General features: G+C 42.9%; 1 protein-coding gene across 4 annotated transcripts in view; it reads right to left on the reverse strand.

Annotated features, from left to right (window-relative positions):
• Positions 1 to 325: 325 nt before the first annotated feature.
• The window catches only part of COL26A1 (collagen type XXVI alpha 1 chain), a 97,711-nt gene continuing 80,081 nt past the window's right edge, over positions 326 to 17,955 (reverse strand). For all 4 annotated transcript variants that reach the window (XM_067472050.1, XM_067472049.1, XM_067472051.1 and 1 more), the window contains 7 exons: positions 13,268 to 13,329; positions 11,714 to 11,776; positions 10,758 to 10,802; positions 9,909 to 9,953; positions 7,145 to 7,229; positions 6,597 to 6,750; positions 326 to 5,478 (listed from right to left, as the gene is read on the reverse strand). In XM_067472050.1, coding sequence (XP_067328151.1) covers positions 5,460 to 5,478; positions 6,597 to 6,750; positions 7,145 to 7,229; positions 9,909 to 9,953; positions 10,758 to 10,802; positions 11,714 to 11,776; positions 13,268 to 13,329 — 473 coding nt within the window. In that variant the 3' untranslated portion in view covers positions 326 to 5,459. The remainder of the gene's footprint in view (positions 5,479 to 6,596; positions 6,751 to 7,144; positions 7,230 to 9,908; positions 9,954 to 10,757; positions 10,803 to 11,713; positions 11,777 to 13,267; positions 13,330 to 17,955) is intronic.

Here is a 17,955-nt window from a genome sequence, read left to right on the forward strand (position 1 = left end):
TCATGAAATGGCTTTTTAAAAAAATTGTTCGATCACGATAGTTCCCGACGTCACGTTGGAAGATTCGAGCCTCTCCCTGCGTGGGCTGGCGTTTCTGCCTTGCCATCCACCAGATTGAGTTTTCTTAACAGCTCCTTCGTTCCCATTTGCTTGGGAAAGAAAGAACAGTTTGGAAACGCGACGAAAGCCGCCAAGGGGCAGAAGAAGCCGCCTTCCGCCTCCCCGCCAACACACATTCCTATTTATATTTTGAGAGCCAAACTTGGCTCAGGAGTGGGCGAGGAATGCCATAGATCAATAAATACAGAAGGCAGGCACCAGACTCTGTTTTCACATACAGTATGTTTTTATTTCTCAGTGCATTAAATAAGCAGGACTTTGGTATCAGTGGGCCTGTTAATATTTGTTCCCACTCTGTTCTGTAGAAGGAAAATAACAACAGCAACAACCACCCGTAATTCGGGAGTACAAAACGTTCCATATACAGTAACAAACCCTATAGCAAACGGCCGGGAGAGATGCAGCCAATGGTGAGAGCTTATGAGCCAGAAGAATCACAACGCACAACCTGTAAGCAGAAGAAATGGGGATTCCTTTCCCCGTTCAAATTAGGGATTCGTATTGGGATTCAAATGGATTCCCTTTCCCCTCATCCAGCCTCAGAAGAGGGGTCCAGAGTGGTACTTTGAGCAGGGAATAAGAGGCTGAGTCGGACCCCCGGGCCCATCACCTGTTTGCTAAGGAGCCTGCTTGAAGTCCGTTCAGAATTCACCTTTCTTGACCTGAATTAAATCAACACATCTCACCCATTTATACTTTATCCACAATGGCTAGACTCCTCCAGAAGGAAATTATGAATGTGTGACCTAGAGTTATGCACCCATGACTTTTGCATATTCGGGATCCCTGTGTAGCCCAGATTCCTGTATTTTGAAGCAGCTGCTTCCCAAACAACAGGGAAACAGATTCCTGTATTTTGAAGCAGCTGCTTCCTGAATTACAGGGGAACAGACCCCTGTATTTTGAAGAGGTTGCTTCCTAAATGATAGGAAAATACAGGAATCTGTATTTCTGTATTTTGAAGTAGTTGCTTCCCGAATGACAGGGAAACAGATTCCTGTATTTTGAAGCAGCTGCTTCCTGAATTACAGGGCAACAGACCCCCGTATTTTGAAGAGATTGCTTCCTAAATGATAGGAAAATACAGGAATCTGTATTTCTATATTTTGAAGCAGTTGCTTCCCGAATGATAGGGAAACAGATTCCTGTATTTTGAAGCAGCTGCTACCTCAATTACAGGAGAACTGATCCCTGTGTTTTGAAGCAGCTGCTTCCCGGATTACATGGGAACAGACCCCTGTATTTTGAAGCAGTTGTTTCCCAAACAACAAGGGAATACATCCCTGTATTTTGGATCAACTACTTCCTGAATTACAGGAGAACGGATTCCTATATTTTGAAGCAGCTGCTTCCTGAATTACTGGGGAATAAATCCCTGTATTTTGAAGAGGCCGCTTCCTAAACAACAGGAAAATCGATTCCTGTATTTTGAAGCAGCTGCTTCCCAAACAACAGGGGAACAGATCCCTATATTTTGAAACAGCTGCTTCCTGAATTACTGGGGAACAGATTCCTGCATTTTGAAGAGGCTGCTTCCTGAACGACAGGAAAATAGATGGCTATATTTTGAAGTAGCTGCTTCCTGAATGACTGGGAAACAGATTCCTGCATTTTGAAGAGGCTGCTTCCTGAACGACAGGAAAATAGATTACTATATTTTGAAGTAGCTGCTTCCCGAATGACTGGGAAACTGATTCCTGCATTTTGAAGCGGCTGCTTCCTGAACGACAGGAAAATAGATGGCTATATTTTGAAGTAGCTGCTTCCCGAATGACTGGGAAACAGATTCCTGTATTTTGAAGAGGCTGCTTCCTGAACGACAGGAAAATAGATTGCTATATTTTGAAACAACTGCTTCCCGAATGACTGGGAAACTGATTCCTGCATTTTGAAGAGGCCGCTTCCTGAACGACAGGAAAATAGATTACTATATTTTGAAGTAGCCGCTTCCCGAATGACTGGGAAACTGATTCCTGCATTTTGAAGAGGCTGCTTCCTGAACGACAGGAAAATAGATGGCTATATTTTGAAGTAGCTGCTTCCCGAATGACTGGGAAACTGATTCCTGCATTTTGAAGAGGCCGCTTCCTGAACGACAGGAAAATAGATTACTATATTTTGAAGTAGCTGCTTCCTGAATGACTGGGAAACTGATTCCTGCATTTTGAAGAGGCCGCTTCCTGAACGACAGGAAAATAGATTACTATATTTTGAAGTAGCTGCTTCCCGAATGACTGGGAAACTGATTCCTGCATTTTGAAGAGGCCGCTTCCTGAACGACAGGAAAATAGATTACTATATTTTGAAGTAGCTGCTTCCCGAATGACTGGGAAACTGATTCCTGCATTTTGAAGAGGCTGCTTCCTGAACGACAGGAAAATAGATGGCTATATTTTGAAGTAGCTGCTTCCCGAATGACTGGGAAACTGATTCCTGCATTTTGAAGAGGCTGCTTCCTGAACGACAGGAAAATAGATTACTATAACTTGAAGTAGCTGCTTCCTGAATGACTGGGAAACAGATTCCTGTATTCTGAAGCAGCTGCTACCCGAACAGTTTTGGCTGGGATTGACTGGTGGCAACTAAAATATCAGGGTGATGCTGATTTGGAAGCCATTGCCTATGTAGATGTAGGAACAAAAAGCATGTAACACCTTAGAGAAGCTGGGGATGTATGAAAATGTTCCCAAAAAAAGATATGGATATAAATTATATATATATAATATTTATATATCTATACTGTTTTGACTAACTAATGTTATTTAATTCAAATGTCTGCTCAAAATGTGCTTTGGAGTCACCCTGCAAAGAGAAGAGTAGAATGCGGAATGACGCATGCCGGATCGAAGCAAATAGAAGAGCATTCTACAATTCCATCAGCAAGCAGAGGTCTGAGGACTCCAGTGATGGGATGGCTTCTCTTTTACACAATCAGGAAGGAGGAGAAAGAGACTCTTGAGCTACAAGGAGGATGTGGTGGGAGAAAATCCCTATAAAGTGACCTGATATCTGCTCCCTTTGCATTAGATCTTGTCCCCTCAGTGATTTTTCTCCCAATATGAAGAGAAATGATATCTGGAAACAAGAGGAATGGGCTGGAGAAGAACTGGGCATAGAATTCTTGGCTCCCCAGAAAAAAAATAAACAATTGCCCTAAAAATTGCCCCTAAAGATTGCACATTATTCCTAGCCACTTCCCACCCAGAAACCCATACAGTTTCTCCTTTGCAAACCAAACCTATATATAACCTTGGAAAGGCAGTGAAGGATATATTCGTATGTAGCTTGTTTCTTGGGTCATCCGAAAAACTCTTTCCTATGCTTTACTGTCTGAGTGTAGTTTTGAACTTCAGAAATGAGTCATAGGCTCTGGGATGACTCATAGGTGTATTGCGACCATCTGTTCAAAAGGGGCAGCTGCCCATGAAAGCCTTTTAATGATTTTGCTTCTTGACTCCTAGCAGATAAATGGATGAATAACACTATATAACACGATTTTTGTTCCTGGGTTATAAATGTCACTTCCTAATTGGTTCTATCATAAAAACACAGGGAAAGTTTGCCAAACTGCAAACACTTTGTTTTTGCAAGAGCGACATCCCGGCTATAGCACATTTTGCAATAGTTTTTCATCATCGAATCTCAACCAACTCAACTGAAGTTTGTGGCAGCCACAAAAATGACATTTCTGGAGTTGAACAAAGACTTTCAAAGTAAAGACCACACAATTAAACAGGAAATAACAAGTTTCAAACCAAGAACAGAACATTTTTTCAGATTTTGTTACATAGAGGGCACTTCCAGGCAGGACTAAATCACAGGGGCAAAAAATCCCGGGACTTCAGAAGAGGTCCACACACAGACCTGTTGGTCCCAGGATTTCTGCCTCCGTAGTTCAGACTTGGTGTTTTGTTGCGAGATTTAGAGGCTTCCAAGATGGCTGCCACAAGATTTTCAGGCTTCCAAGATGGCCGCCGCAAGATTTCCAGGCTTCCAAGATGGCCGCCTCAAGATTTCCAGGCTTCCAAGATGGCCACCGCAAGATTTCCAGGCTTCTAAGATGGCTGGCGCAAGATTTCCAGGCTTCCAAGACGGCCGGCGCAAGATTTCCAGGCTTCCAAGATGGCTGCCGCAAGATTTCCAGGCTTCCAAGATGGCCGCCGCAAGCTTTCCAGGCTTCCAAGATGGCCGCCGCAAGATTTCCAGGCTTCCAAGATGGCCGCCGCAAGATTTCCAGACTTCCAAGATGGCCACCGCAAGATTTCCAGGCTTCCAAGATGGCCGCCGCAAGATTTCCAGGCTTCCAAGACGGCCGCCGCAAAATTTCCAGGCTTCCCAGATGGCCACCGCAAGATTTCCGGGCTTCCCAGATGGCCGCCGCAAGATTTCAGGTTTCAAAGACGGCCGCCGCAAGATTTCCACCGGAAACTTTGGCAGTTTTGTTTTTTTTTTTAAAACCATCAAGATGTGGATATGAGGATATGTGGAGAATCGCTGCAAAAGTTCCTTTCTTTGTCCTGGCCAGAGAAACTGTGTCCTCCAGATGTTTCATGAAGTTTCTGGCACACAAACAAAGTTTTTGCTTTTTACCCAAGTATCACCTTCTTTTTAGGAACCGACCAATCAGGAACAAATATTTAAAAGCCTGGAACAAATGTAATTTTTTTTAAATCCTGTGATTTTTGATTGCAGGGACATACAGACATTTGAAGATGGGGATATCTGGCTCCAAACCACAATATTCCTGCACCTGGAAATCTCGTGTTTTTTGCCTTTTGTAGTTTACAAGGAACGGCGTCTGGCCACCCTCCTGTTTGCTGTGGAAGCTCCTGGGATAAAGGTACTGTCTGGACAGCCCAGAATATAATGGATGCAGTTCAAATCCGCTTCTGTATCCTCAGAACCCACCTGTCAGGGCAGAGAATGAAAGAAGTGTCCACTGTGACAACATTTTGTTTACTAATGAAGAGAGCGGAAGAGCAAGAATTTGGGGACACTTCGTACACCATCCCTAGAATATAAAAATAGGTCCGACATCAGATATTGCGGAGAAAGAGTTCCTCATCAGGCAACCAGAAACTTTCTGGAAGAAGGGACGCGCAGGTAGCTTTAACGGCAGTGCTTTCCAAAACACCACGCTGGTACCTTAATAACTGTACTAAAAATAAATCTCTGTGCTACTGGACCTGGATGATGGCCTCCCGAGAAGGATGAGACAGAGACAGGAGGCGTATTACGTGTAAGTCTGTCTTTTGGAAAGAGTTGGGAGTTCAAGGAAAATCCGACATGCGTTCCATCCTTCTGACTGCAGGGATCTCGGTCAGGACTAAGCATAGTTTTCAGTCTCTCCAGCCTTCACTGGAACAAAAGGAGGGGTGTTAGAGAGATAAACAAATAAAATAAATCCTCCTATGAACCAGCTAGGACGCGAAGATTGTCTGGGGAGGCCCTGCTCTCGATCCCACCTGCATCACAAGTATGAGACAGGGCCTTCTCAGTGGTGGCTCCTCGGCTGTGGAATGCCCTTCCTACAGAAATTAGATCAGCCCCCTCCCTGTTAGCATTTCGGAGGAAAGTGAAGACCTGGTTGTTCGAGCAGGCATTTGAACAGGAGGTGTAACGAATATAGGAATATGGAACATTTGGATGATGAGACTGGATTTTGATTTTAACTATGAGACGATATGAGATGATATATGATGTTTAATTTATTGTTATAATGCTTTTGTTTAAATTGTTTTAAGCATTGAATTTTGCTATTATGAACCGCTCGGAGTCTGCTGAGGGCTGAGAAGAGTGGTATACAAATTTAGTAAAAAAAATAAATAGATAGGTAGATAGATAGTACACTTTTGTGTGTGGTGCGGAAATACTCTTGATTTGGATCTAGTTCAGATGTTTAGCACTTTTGAAGCAAGTTCCGACACCCCCCCACCCCCAATGTTAAGAATTTGAATCAAAAGGAGTCTATGATTCTTAAGTTTTGGATGTGTTCGGATATAGTTATGATGGAGCTAAAATTGACAGGGCAACCAAGCCCTGCTGAGAGGCGAAGCCAAACCTGTTGGCATGCCTGTCCAGCCAATCAAGGCTGACCAAGGAGGGAGCGGGAGGCAGAAGCAGAGATTGCTAAAAAATATTAAATTGAAAATTTGCTAAAAATCCATGGATAAGTCAAACGTTTTGAAATGTGGTGAGCTAACAATGGTCAATGTGATCTACCACTGTAGCAAGTTTCATCAGGATACCTCATAAAATGAGGGAGAGAGAAGCCCCGGGAGTTTCCCAACTGACAGTAATGTTTTCCTTAATGCGCATGCGCGACCGCCATTAATGAAGTACTTACTAAAATTCGGAAGTTTCATAAAGTTTGGAAATTTTTACCCCTTTACTTTGTCCTACAGACCTGTGGGTAAGGGAAACGAGAACAGGCCTCTCTGTGGGCTTCTTGGGGCAGAAAGGGACTGTGGACCTACTTCCTCCCGCGGCTTTTCCCATTGCTCTCGCCGTCCTCCATCAGGGAAGAGAGGAGCTGGCTCAGCTGGCGCCGCTTGATCTTGGCGTTCGCTCGGAGTGGGGCCCCCAGGAGCCCCTCTTGCCCAGAGCCTGGTTCAACGGGAGACAAAGCATCTGGAAACAAAGGGACAGCGGGACAGGAGTTTGGTTTGCCACTGTCAAAATGCAAGTCCAAATCCACCATTTTTTCTCCACTAAATCTGGTGAGAAAACGTTGAGGTTTTTTTTACATTTTTAATTATTTGCTTTGTTTCTTTGTTGTCAATCACTTTCAACTATTTTTTAAAAAATCTGTCTTGAGTCATAATTTTTCAAATTTTGCTAAATTGCCTGGGGACAAAACCAAATCCAACTGCATACATCTCAAGGGAATGAGATGATTCGGACTGTTATGGTTTTCACTACATCTGCAAAGCCCACCTCTGCTCCGAAATGCAGCCTTCCAATAAACAAAGCACTTGTTGATGTCCCATCTGGAAACATAGTCAAAATTTCATCTAGAACTCACCATGGATGCCGATCATGTGCTCTAGAATCAACACTCGCTCGGCTAAAATCTTCAGGGCTTCTCGAAGTTGCTGAACACCTTCTCCCTACAATGGAAGGAATTATGATTATTGTTGTTGTCTGGATCAAGAGATGTAGTACTGGCCTCTCAAATGCCCCTATTTCGCAAGTGTCAAATCCACGGCCCACGGGCCAAATCTGGCCCAAAATAATTTCATTTGCCCCTCCTCCAGATGCTCGAACGCCAATTCCTGTCAAACCAGGAAAAGTTCTGTTCCTGGTTTGAAAATGTTATTTCCTGTTTACTTGTGCAGTCCTGACTTTGAAAGTACCGTATATACTCGAGTATAAGCCGGCCCGAATATAAGTCAAGGCACCTAATTTTACCACAAAAAACCTGGGAAAACGTATAGAGTTGAGTATAAGCCGAGGGTGAGAAATGCAGCAGCTACTGGTAAATTTCAAAATAAAAATATAGCTACCAATAAAATTGCATTAATTGAGGCATCTGTAGGTCAAACGTTTCTGAATATTTATTGTATTTCAAAGAAAAACAGTAAACTAGCTTTGTAAGTGGAAAAGTAAACAAAAACAATATGGGATCAACAATCGCATAATAATAATAATAATAATAATAATAATAATAATAATAGAACTTAATTTGTATCCTGCCCTATCTACCTATGGAAATTCAGACCTGCTTCCAACATAGGCAAATATTCAATGCCTATATAATCAATGCAGAGCTAGATATAGATCTATAATGATATATACAAATTTCACATATGCATTTCCCCCTGAAAAGTTTGCAAATCATCTCTCTCTATATGTGCATTTTCCTCCTGCAATATTTGCAAGCCCTGTATATCTATATTCATATATATATATATATATATATAGAGAGAGAGAGAGAGAGAGAGAGAGATGATAGATAGATATAGATTATTATATCTATATAGGATTTGTATACTTGCAAACAAGTGAAGAGAAAATACATATATAAAATTATACATACACACATATATAAACAGAAGAGACAGTTATACAGATACATAGGTAAGGTAAAGGTTGCCCCCTGACATTAAGTCTAGTCATGTCTGACTCTGGGGTGTGGTGCTCATCTCAATTTCTAAGCCAAAGAGCCGGCGTTGTCTATAGACACCTCCAAGGTCATGTGGCTGGCATGACTGCATGGAGCGCCGTTACCTTCCCGCCAGAACGGTACCTATTGATCTACTCACATTTGCATGTTTTCGAACTGCTAGGTTGGCAGAAGCTAGGGCTGACAGCGGAAGCTCACGCCGCTCCCCGGAATCGAACCTGTGACCTTTCGGTCAACAAGCTCAGCAGCTCAGTGCTTTAACCCATGCGCCACCGGGGGCTCCGATATATAGGTACCTCTATATATTTATCAATATCTATCTACTGTAAATACTGTAAATAAATAAATAAATAAATCTATATAGGATTTGCAGAGACTTGCAAACATGTGAGGAGAAAATTCATATAAAAATAATGTATATAGATACAGATATATAGGTACATGGAAATCACCTCTGGCTGAAAAACGCGGTATACAAATGTGGTAAATAAATAAATAAAGATATCTATATGTATATAGGATTTGCAAAGACCTTCAAACATATGAGGGGAAAACTTCCAAGGGAACAAAAATGCACATATAAAGTTAAAACCTTAAATACACACAAAAAAGCCAGGAAATTGGGAGGTCTTAAAAGAGAGCCATACAAACAAGGAGGAGATGAAATATATCTCCTTTCTCTCCTCCCCTCCCTTTGGACTGGAAAAGAAAACACACTGTCAAGGGAGGGGGAGGGGAGAGAGAAAAAGATCATATATTGCAAGCAATGGCCTCCAGGCTCCGCAGCCCGGCCTTGAACCCATTATAACCTCAAAAAGGGCTGAAAAACTTGGCTTATCTTCGAGTATATAGGGTAGTCGTTCTACTCCAGAAACTCCATTTTTGTGGCTGCCACAAACTATCTTGCATTGGTTGGGATATTCATTGAAAAACTATAGCAAAATGTGTTATAGCAGGATGTCCCTCTTGTGAAAACAAAGTTTTTGCAGTTGAACAAACTTCCCCTGTATTTTAATGATTGAACCAATTAGGAAATGACATTTATAACCCAGGAACAATAATCATAGTGTGACATAGTGTTATCGTTGGCTCTGCGTATCAATTGATTCTCCATCCATAGACTCAACAGCCCTTTGGAGGCTACCATGATAAGGTAGATGTGGCCTGTGATGAAAATGCGCTTTCCTATACGTAAGCTTCCATCAGGACTATGGGAAGTAGGCACACGGAGAACGCAGTGGAATCATCAAATCTTGGAAGAGACGTGGTGGGACATCCAGTCCAACCCCATTCTGCCAAGAAGCAGGAAAATCGCATTCAAAGCACCCCTGACAGATGGCCACCCAGCCTGTTTAGAAGCCTCCAAAGAAGGAGCCTCCACCACACTCTGGGGCAGAGAGTTCCACTGCTGAACAGCTCTCTTTCACCAGAATCATAGAATCCTAGAGTTGGAAGAGACCTGGTGGACCATCCAGTCCAACCCAATTCTACCAAGAAGCAGGAAAATCACATTCAAAGCACCCCTGACAGATGGCCACCCAGCCTCTGTTTATTAGCCTCCAAAGAAGGAGCCTCCACCACATTCCATGGCAGAGAGTTCCACTGTTGAACAGCTCTCACAATCAGGAAGTTCTTCACAGTAAATGCAAAGTTGAGTCCTTACATCGGTGCCTTTCTCTCCTTCTTCACCTTTCTTGCCAGGTTCACCCTAAAAAAAGGAAAACAGTGAGAAAGTTAGCCCTGGTTTGGCATCTTCATATGAGTCCGGAATAAAAAAAAGAGACAGGACGAAGAATCATAGAAGGGTTGGAAGAGGATCAAAGCTCTCCCGACAGATGGCCATCCAGCCTCTGCTTAAAAACTTTTAGAGAAGGAAGGAGGCTCAAAGACCCCAAAAGGGATTGATTTCAGAGACTTTTTCAGGTTTATGTCACAATGTTATTTCCCCCCCTCCCCCCCGCTGCATGCAACCACACTATGTAACAAAACCTGGAAAATGTTCTGTTTTGCGTATGCGTTGTAATTTTTGTTTTTTGGCTTTTAAAGTCCCTTCTGCTGTGTTTTTCAGTGTTTTTATGAGTGATGGTCACTTGTTGACCTGATACGTGTGTTGTGTCCAAATTTGGTGTCAATTCGTCCAGTGGTTTTTGAGTTATGTTAATCCCACAAACGAACATTACATTTTTCAGAGACCTCACAACCTCTGAGGATGCTTGCCATAGATGCAGGCGAAACGTCAGGAGAGAGTGCCTCTAGAACATGGCCATATAGTCTGAAAAAACCTAAAACAACCCATTACATTTTTACTTATATAAATGATCTGCAGGATGTCCCTCTCGCTAAAAAAACGTTTTTGCAATTTAGTCAACTTTTCCCATGTTTTTATGATAGAACCAATTAGGAAATGACATTTAAAACCCAGGAACAACAATAGTGTTACAACAGTGTAATCAGACCCACAAATGTGGGAAAATCACACACATATTCACAAAAACACCAATGGGCCACTTACAGGGAATCCCTTAAGTCCTCTTTCGCCGGTCGGACCCACTTGCCCCTGTCAGGAGGAAAATGAAAATTAATTAGAATTAATGTGATCCAAATCCCGAAGGCTAGGCTGGGAACACTTTCCCAGTAAACTCTAAAGTTCCTTTGTCTGTCAGCCATATTGCTTTAGAGTGACACTTATCTTGAAAAGAATTCTCCAATGCACACAGGAGCTTGAGGATAGCAAATGTAAATGTCTTTGTTGTTTGGCATACACAAATCAGGCTCTATGGCATATATATGGACCGGGCTGTGGCGCAGCTAGTTAGTAGCCAGCTGCATTAAATCACTACTGACCGAGAGGTCATGAGTTCAAAGCCAGCCCGGTCGCAGTAAGCTCCCAACTATTAATAGTCTAGCTTGCTGTTGACCTATGCAGCCCGAAAGACAGTTGCATCTGTCAAGTAGGAAATTTAGGTACCACTTTATGCGGGGAGGCTAATTTAACTAATTACATAACATAAAACCTTCCAGAAGAATGAGGAAGTACTCTATCAAAGAACCCGGTGTCATAAGTGGACAGTGAATCGGCAGCTCCCCCTGTGGCTGGAATCGAGCATACCCTCATGAAGCCGGAAAAAGCTGGAATGTTAAATTGCCTCTGTGTCTGTCTATATATGTTGTATGTCTAAATGACACTGAATGTTTGTCTTGTATATGTGTATTGTAATCCGCCCAGAGTCCCCTGCAGGGTGAGAAGGGCAGAATATAAATACTGCAAATAAATAAATAAATAAATAAATATCTCGACCTTAAGCTAAAAGAAATCCTTTGATGTCTCCCTTTCCCACACATCAAAGCCATTGGTCTTTATGGCCAGCTTATGTCACCTTCCCGTTTCCTGCCTCGTTTGTTCGTATGCTATGAGACAGCACGGGGGATGTCATAATTAAATAATATGAGTATGACATATCAACCTACCCTTTCGCCTCGGTCTCCTTTGGATCCTTTGGAGCCAGGTTGTCCAGCAGAACCAGGGATGCCCTACACAGAAGGTAAAGGGAGCAGGCCAAGTCAGAAAGGAACTTTGGACAATAGATGTATGCAACTTTTAGTGGGACAAGGACTGGAACGGCGACTCGACTGATGAGATTGTTTTATGGTTTTAATAACTGCTTTGATATTTGATGATGTGCTGTTTTTAATATGATTTATGTTTAAAGTCTGGTTTTACTATTGTAGTTGTAAGGAATTGCATTTTTGCCATTATCTATGTGTAAACCGCTTTGAGTCCCCCTAGGTGTGAGAAAAGCGGTATATAAATACTGTAAATAAAATAAATAAACTTCCAATAAAACACGTATCTTCATCAGCAGTGGAAATATCATCATTAATATCAACATCATGTTCATCAACATCATGTTCATCAACACCAGCATCCTCAACATCAGCAACAGCAGCAGCAATATCATCTTCAGCAACAGCATCATCATCATCAATCAACATCAGCAGCAGCATTAACATCATAATATCATCAACATCAACACCATCATCATCAACATCATATCAACATCAACAACATCAGCACCACCAACAACATCAACAGCAGCTTCAACATCATCATCATCAATATCATTATCCTCAACATCATCAGCATCTGCGGCATCATGTTCAGCAACAGCAACAGCAACATCATCATATCATCAACATCATCGTCATCAACATCAATCAACATCAGCAGTAGCAGCATCAACATCATCATCACCATCGTCATCGTCATCACCAATATCATCATCCTCAACATCATCATCAGCAGCAGCAACATCATGTTCACAACAGCAACATCATCATCATCAATCAACATCAGCATCATCATATCATCAACAAAATCAACACCATCATCATCAATATCATCATCCTCAACATGATCATTTTATCACCTGCCTCTCCTTGTGGCTCGAGGTGGGGTTCGGAAACAATAAGACATGACACTATTGAAATACATATGACCCAAGATGGGACCAACCAACTAAAATTCACAAGTTAAAATTGACTGGGTTCACATAATCTCCGTATTTGTAGTCCGAGCATTTCCTGTTTTGTCCATCTCCTCCTTGAATTGCTTTGCCCAGAACTGGACTCAATATTATTCCAGGTGAGAAGGTTTGACCAAAGCAGTATGGAGTGGGATGATGACTTCCCTCGATCCAGACAATGTGCTTCTATTGCTGCAACCTAGGATCGCATGGGGCTTTTTCACTTCCCTTTTAACTTTAATAATAATAATAATAATAATAATAATAATAACTTTATTTATACCCCGCCACCATCTCCCCAAGGGGACTCGAGGCTGCTTACATGAGGCCACGCTTATCAATACAGTAAACACAATATATCACAAAAACACAACAGAAAATCAGAAAATAAAATAATATAAAATACAAAACCAATGTAAATAAACAGAGCTTCATTCAATTCACATTCATAAAATGTCATCCTCTTCGCAGAGGTTGGTTGGTTGGCTAGCCAGCCTACCTGAAGCCCAGGTGGTCCAACAGGTCCTGGCGCCCCTTTGGGTCCCGAAGATCCAGGTGGGCCTGGCGGGAAAGAAAACCATATCACGTCCAGCAAGGGAAAAGGAATAATACGGAAAGGGTTAGAGAGAGAGAGAGTCCAATAAAATAAAAGCAGTGGGGCTTCAGCTGGAACAGACCTCTACCGTAGAAGAATGTGATATCTATGATGTGTGGATTGAATGAAATTGAATGAAAGGTGTATGACTGGAGTCTAGCCAAGACTGAAGACACCACCCTAAGAAAAATGGTATTATGGAGAAGTAAAAGGCAAATGAAGGAAAAACTACTAAACAGCTGGCATGATCAGAGGCAATGGCCATGTTCTAGAGGCATTTTCTCCTGACGTTTTGCCTGCATCTATGGCAAGCATCCTCAGAGGTAGTGAGGACTTTATCAGTTCCGGACAGATGTTAGTTTTCCTTCGTTAAGTAAAGCACATTGTATTTGCTTCCTTAACTTCAATAATTATTGTCTTTGACTATGTTAACTCTTGGTTGAAAACTACATGTTTACATGACCTGTCAGTCATTTACAACTTTTTGGAACAACAACAGCAAAACACTGCTATACAACAGACCTTTTTACTATCCAAAAGTATGGCAGACAGTTGAGTCTGGTAATCTGGACCTTTCTCCAAGAATGGCAGATTTGCAGGGAATGCCTACATTCAGTTCTCTTCTTCGGGAGACGGAAGAAGGGATGGTAACATATGCATGGAGAATGAATGTAGTATAGGTGTGTAAATGCCGAATAAAATGTAATAGCAATTGAGTTCTATATTGAACTCTAAGGTTTGCAGGGTCGTCCAAAACAGGCCATCATACGGGGGGGGGGGGGGGGGAGTGTAATTCAGGATGAGATAGAAATAAAAACAGGTATATTGTTGAAGGCTTTCATGGTCAGAATCACTGGGTTGTTGTAGGTTTTTTCGGGCTATATGGCCATGTGCTAGAAGCATTTCTCCTGACGTTTCGCCCGCATCTATGGCAAGCATCCTCAGAGGTAATGAGGTCTGTTGGAACTAGGAAAAGGGGTTTATATATCTGTGGAATGACCAGGGTGAGACAAAGGACTCTTGTCTGCTGGAGCTAGGTGTGACTACTTCAACCAGAGAAGTCTGCCATAGCAGAGCACCTGATGAACCAACCTGGATACAGCATATTATTCGAGAACACAGAAATGCTGGATCACTCCAACAACCACCATGTCAGACTACACAGAGAAGCCATTGAAATCCACAAGCATGTGGACAATTTCAACAGAAAGGAAGAGACCATAAAAATGAACAAAATTTGGCTACCAGTATTAAAAAAAACTCTAAAATTAGAACAGCACAACAACAGAGAGGAAACAAACAAGGACATCTAATCACCTCTCAAAAAAAGATTGCTGCAGGCACTGCCAAGCAATCAAATGCTTTTTTTTGTCGTGTCAGGAGTGACTCTTGGTGTGAGAGAATTGGCCGTCTGCAAGGACGTTGCCCAGGGGACACCCAGATGATTTGATGTTTTTTTTTTTTATCATCCTTGTGGGAGGCTTCTCTCATGTCCCCGCATGAGGAGCTGGAGCTGATAGAGGGAGCTCATCCGCCTCTCCCCGGATTCGAACCTGTGACCTGTCGGTCTTCTGTCCTGCCAGCACAGGGCTTTAACCCACTGCGCCACCGAGGGCTCCAATCAAATGCTAATCAAGGTGGTCAGTTGAAACATTCACACCTAGCTCCAGCAGACAAGAGTCCTTTGTCTCACCCTGGTCATTCCACAGATATATAAACTCTTTTTCCTAGTTCCAACAGAACTCACTACCTCTGAGGATGCTTGCCATAAATGCAGGCAAAACGTCAGGAGAAATGCCTCTAGAATAGGGGTTCTCAACCTTCCTCATGCTGCAACCCCTTAATACAATTCCTCATGTTGTGGTGACCCCCAACCATAAAATTATTTTCCTTCCTACTTCATAACTGTCATTTTGCTACTGTTACCAATCATAATGTAAATATCTGATATGCAGAATGTATTTTCATTCACTGGACCAAATTTGGCACAAATGCCCACATTTGAATACTGGTGGGATTTGTAGTTCACCTGCAATCAAAGAGCATTCTGAACTCCACCAAGGATGGAATTGAACCAAACTTGGCACACAAACTCCCATGACCAACAGAAAATACTGGAAGGGTTTGGTGGGCATTGACCTTGAGTTTTGGAGTTGTAGTTCGCCTACATCCAGAGAGCACTGTGGACTCAAACAATGATGGATCTGGACGAAACTTGGCACGAATACTTAATATACCCAAATGTGAACACTGGTGGAGTTTGGGGAAAATAATCCTTGACATTTTGGGAGTTGTAGTTGCTGGGATTTGTAGTTCACCTACAATCTGAACCCCACCAATGACAGAATTGGGCCAAACTTCCCACATAGAACCCCCATGACCAACAGAAATTAGTGTGTTTTCCTGTTGGTCTTTAGTGACCCCTCTGACACTCCCTCGTGACCCCTCCAGGGGTCCCGACCCCCAGGTTGAGAACCACTGCTCTAGAACATAGCCATATAGCCCGAAAAAACCTACAACAACCCAAAAACAGGTATATTTGTAAGGGAGAAACTCATGAACGATGGAGTAGTGGAGAAGCCTATGTCACTTTTTTTACGACTTCCACGTGTTCCACGTTTGGCAGAATGGGAACACTCAGTTGAACAGACCCACTTGTTATTCTGCATTGTTAAGGAGTTGTCTCCTGACGGCTTTATCCCACTTAGGGGGTGAGGGGGGTGGGGCCAGGGGAGCTCATTTCTTCCAGGCGCCAACTACTAATTGCATGTGCTGTTCTTTGGGGAGGAGGGAGGGGACCGAGGAGGGCTCCTTCCAAACGAAGCCGCTGTGTTCGTTTCCGATCAATCCCCCTCCCCGAGCGAGTGAGCGTCAGGCAGATCCGCCACCGGCCTCAATAATTCATGGAGCCCTTGCATATCAAAGCCTAGGATGAAGTGAGCTGAAGGCTAAATGGAGGGATGTCGTCAGAGGAGCAAGGAGGCCTTCTCCATCTCCTGGCGGGAGGTCACTGCAGAGTGCGGCTCACGCAGGCCAACCACTTAAGGCATTCCCCCAAAAAGCAACGGTGGGGAGAAAAAAAGAGAGAAAGCAGCACTGAGAAGTACACACAAGAGGAAAAGCTAGCAAAATGCACGGCTTTCATCTCAGGGTGGGTCTATAGCAGTTTCCGAATGCTGTGACCCCATAATCCAGTTCCTCTGATTGTGGTGACCCCCACAACCATAACATTATTTTTGTTGCTACTTCATAACTGTAATTTTGCTACGGTGAGGAATCGTAATGTAAATATCGGATTTATTACTTATTTATTACTTTTATATACCGGAGAGGGACTCAGGCCGTTTTACAACAAAGATTCATAAACAATAGTTTAAAACATCACACCCCATAACACACTAATACATAAAATACATAAAAAACAATCATATAATTACATAAGGTCTAGCTGTCAAAATGAAATCACAATTCGTCACCATCCGTCCGTGTGGTCAAGAGTTATTGACTCACTCAACAAATGCTAAATTCCAGAGTCAAGTTTTCACCAGCTTTCTAAAAGTCAGGAGAGAAGGGGAAGTTCTAATCTCCAGTGGGAGAGAGTTCCAGAGCCAAGGGGCCACCACCGAGAAGGCCCTGTCCCTCGTCCCCACCAATTGCGAGGGTGGTGGGACCGAGAGCAGGGCCCCTCTAGAAGATCTTAACAACCTTGATGGTTCATAGGGGAGAATCCGTTCGGACAGGTAAACTGGGCCAGAGTCATTTAGGGATTTATAGGTCAACACCAGCACTTTGAATTGTGCTCGGAAGCTAATTGGCAGCCAGTGGAGCTGGCGCAACAGAGGAGTAGTATGCTCCCTGTACCCCATTCCTGTTAGTAATCTGGCTGCCACTCATTGGACTAATTGCAGCTTCCGGGCAGTCTTCAGAGGCAACCCCATGTAGAGAGCATTGCAGTAGTCTATACGGGATGTAACCAGAGCGTGGACCACCATGGCCAAGTCAGACTTCCCAAGGTACAGGATATACAGGATGCGTTTTCATTCACTGAACCAAATTTGGCACAAATACCCAATACTCACAAATTTGAATACTGGTGGGGTTTGCGGGGGGGGGGGGGGGGGTGATTTTGTCATTTGGGAGTTGCTGGGATTTATATAGTTCACCTACAATCCAAGAGCATTCTGAACTCCACCAAGGATGGAATTGAACTAAACTTGGCACACAAACTCCCATGATCAACAGAAAATACTGGAAGGGTTTGGTGGGCATTGAGCTTGAGTTTGAGAGTTGTAGTTCACTTACATCCAGAGAGCACCATGGACTCAAACAATGATGGATCTGGACCAAACTTGGTACAAATACTCAATATGCCCAAACACTGGTGGAGTTTGGGGGAAACAGACTTTGATATTTGGGAGTTCTTGTTGTTGGTATTTATAGTTTACCTATGACCAAAGAGCATTTTGAACCACACCAACGATAGAATTGAGCCAAACTTCCCACAAAGAACCCCATGATCAACACAAAATACTGTTTTCTGATGGTGACCCCTTTGACACCCCCTTGCGACCCCCTCTTCCAGCAGTCCCGTC

This window comes from Anolis sagrei, chromosome 11, assembly GCF_037176765.1.
Source record: "Anolis sagrei isolate rAnoSag1 chromosome 11, rAnoSag1.mat, whole genome shotgun sequence".
Lineage (NCBI taxonomy): Eukaryota > Metazoa > Chordata > Lepidosauria > Squamata > Dactyloidae > Anolis > Anolis sagrei.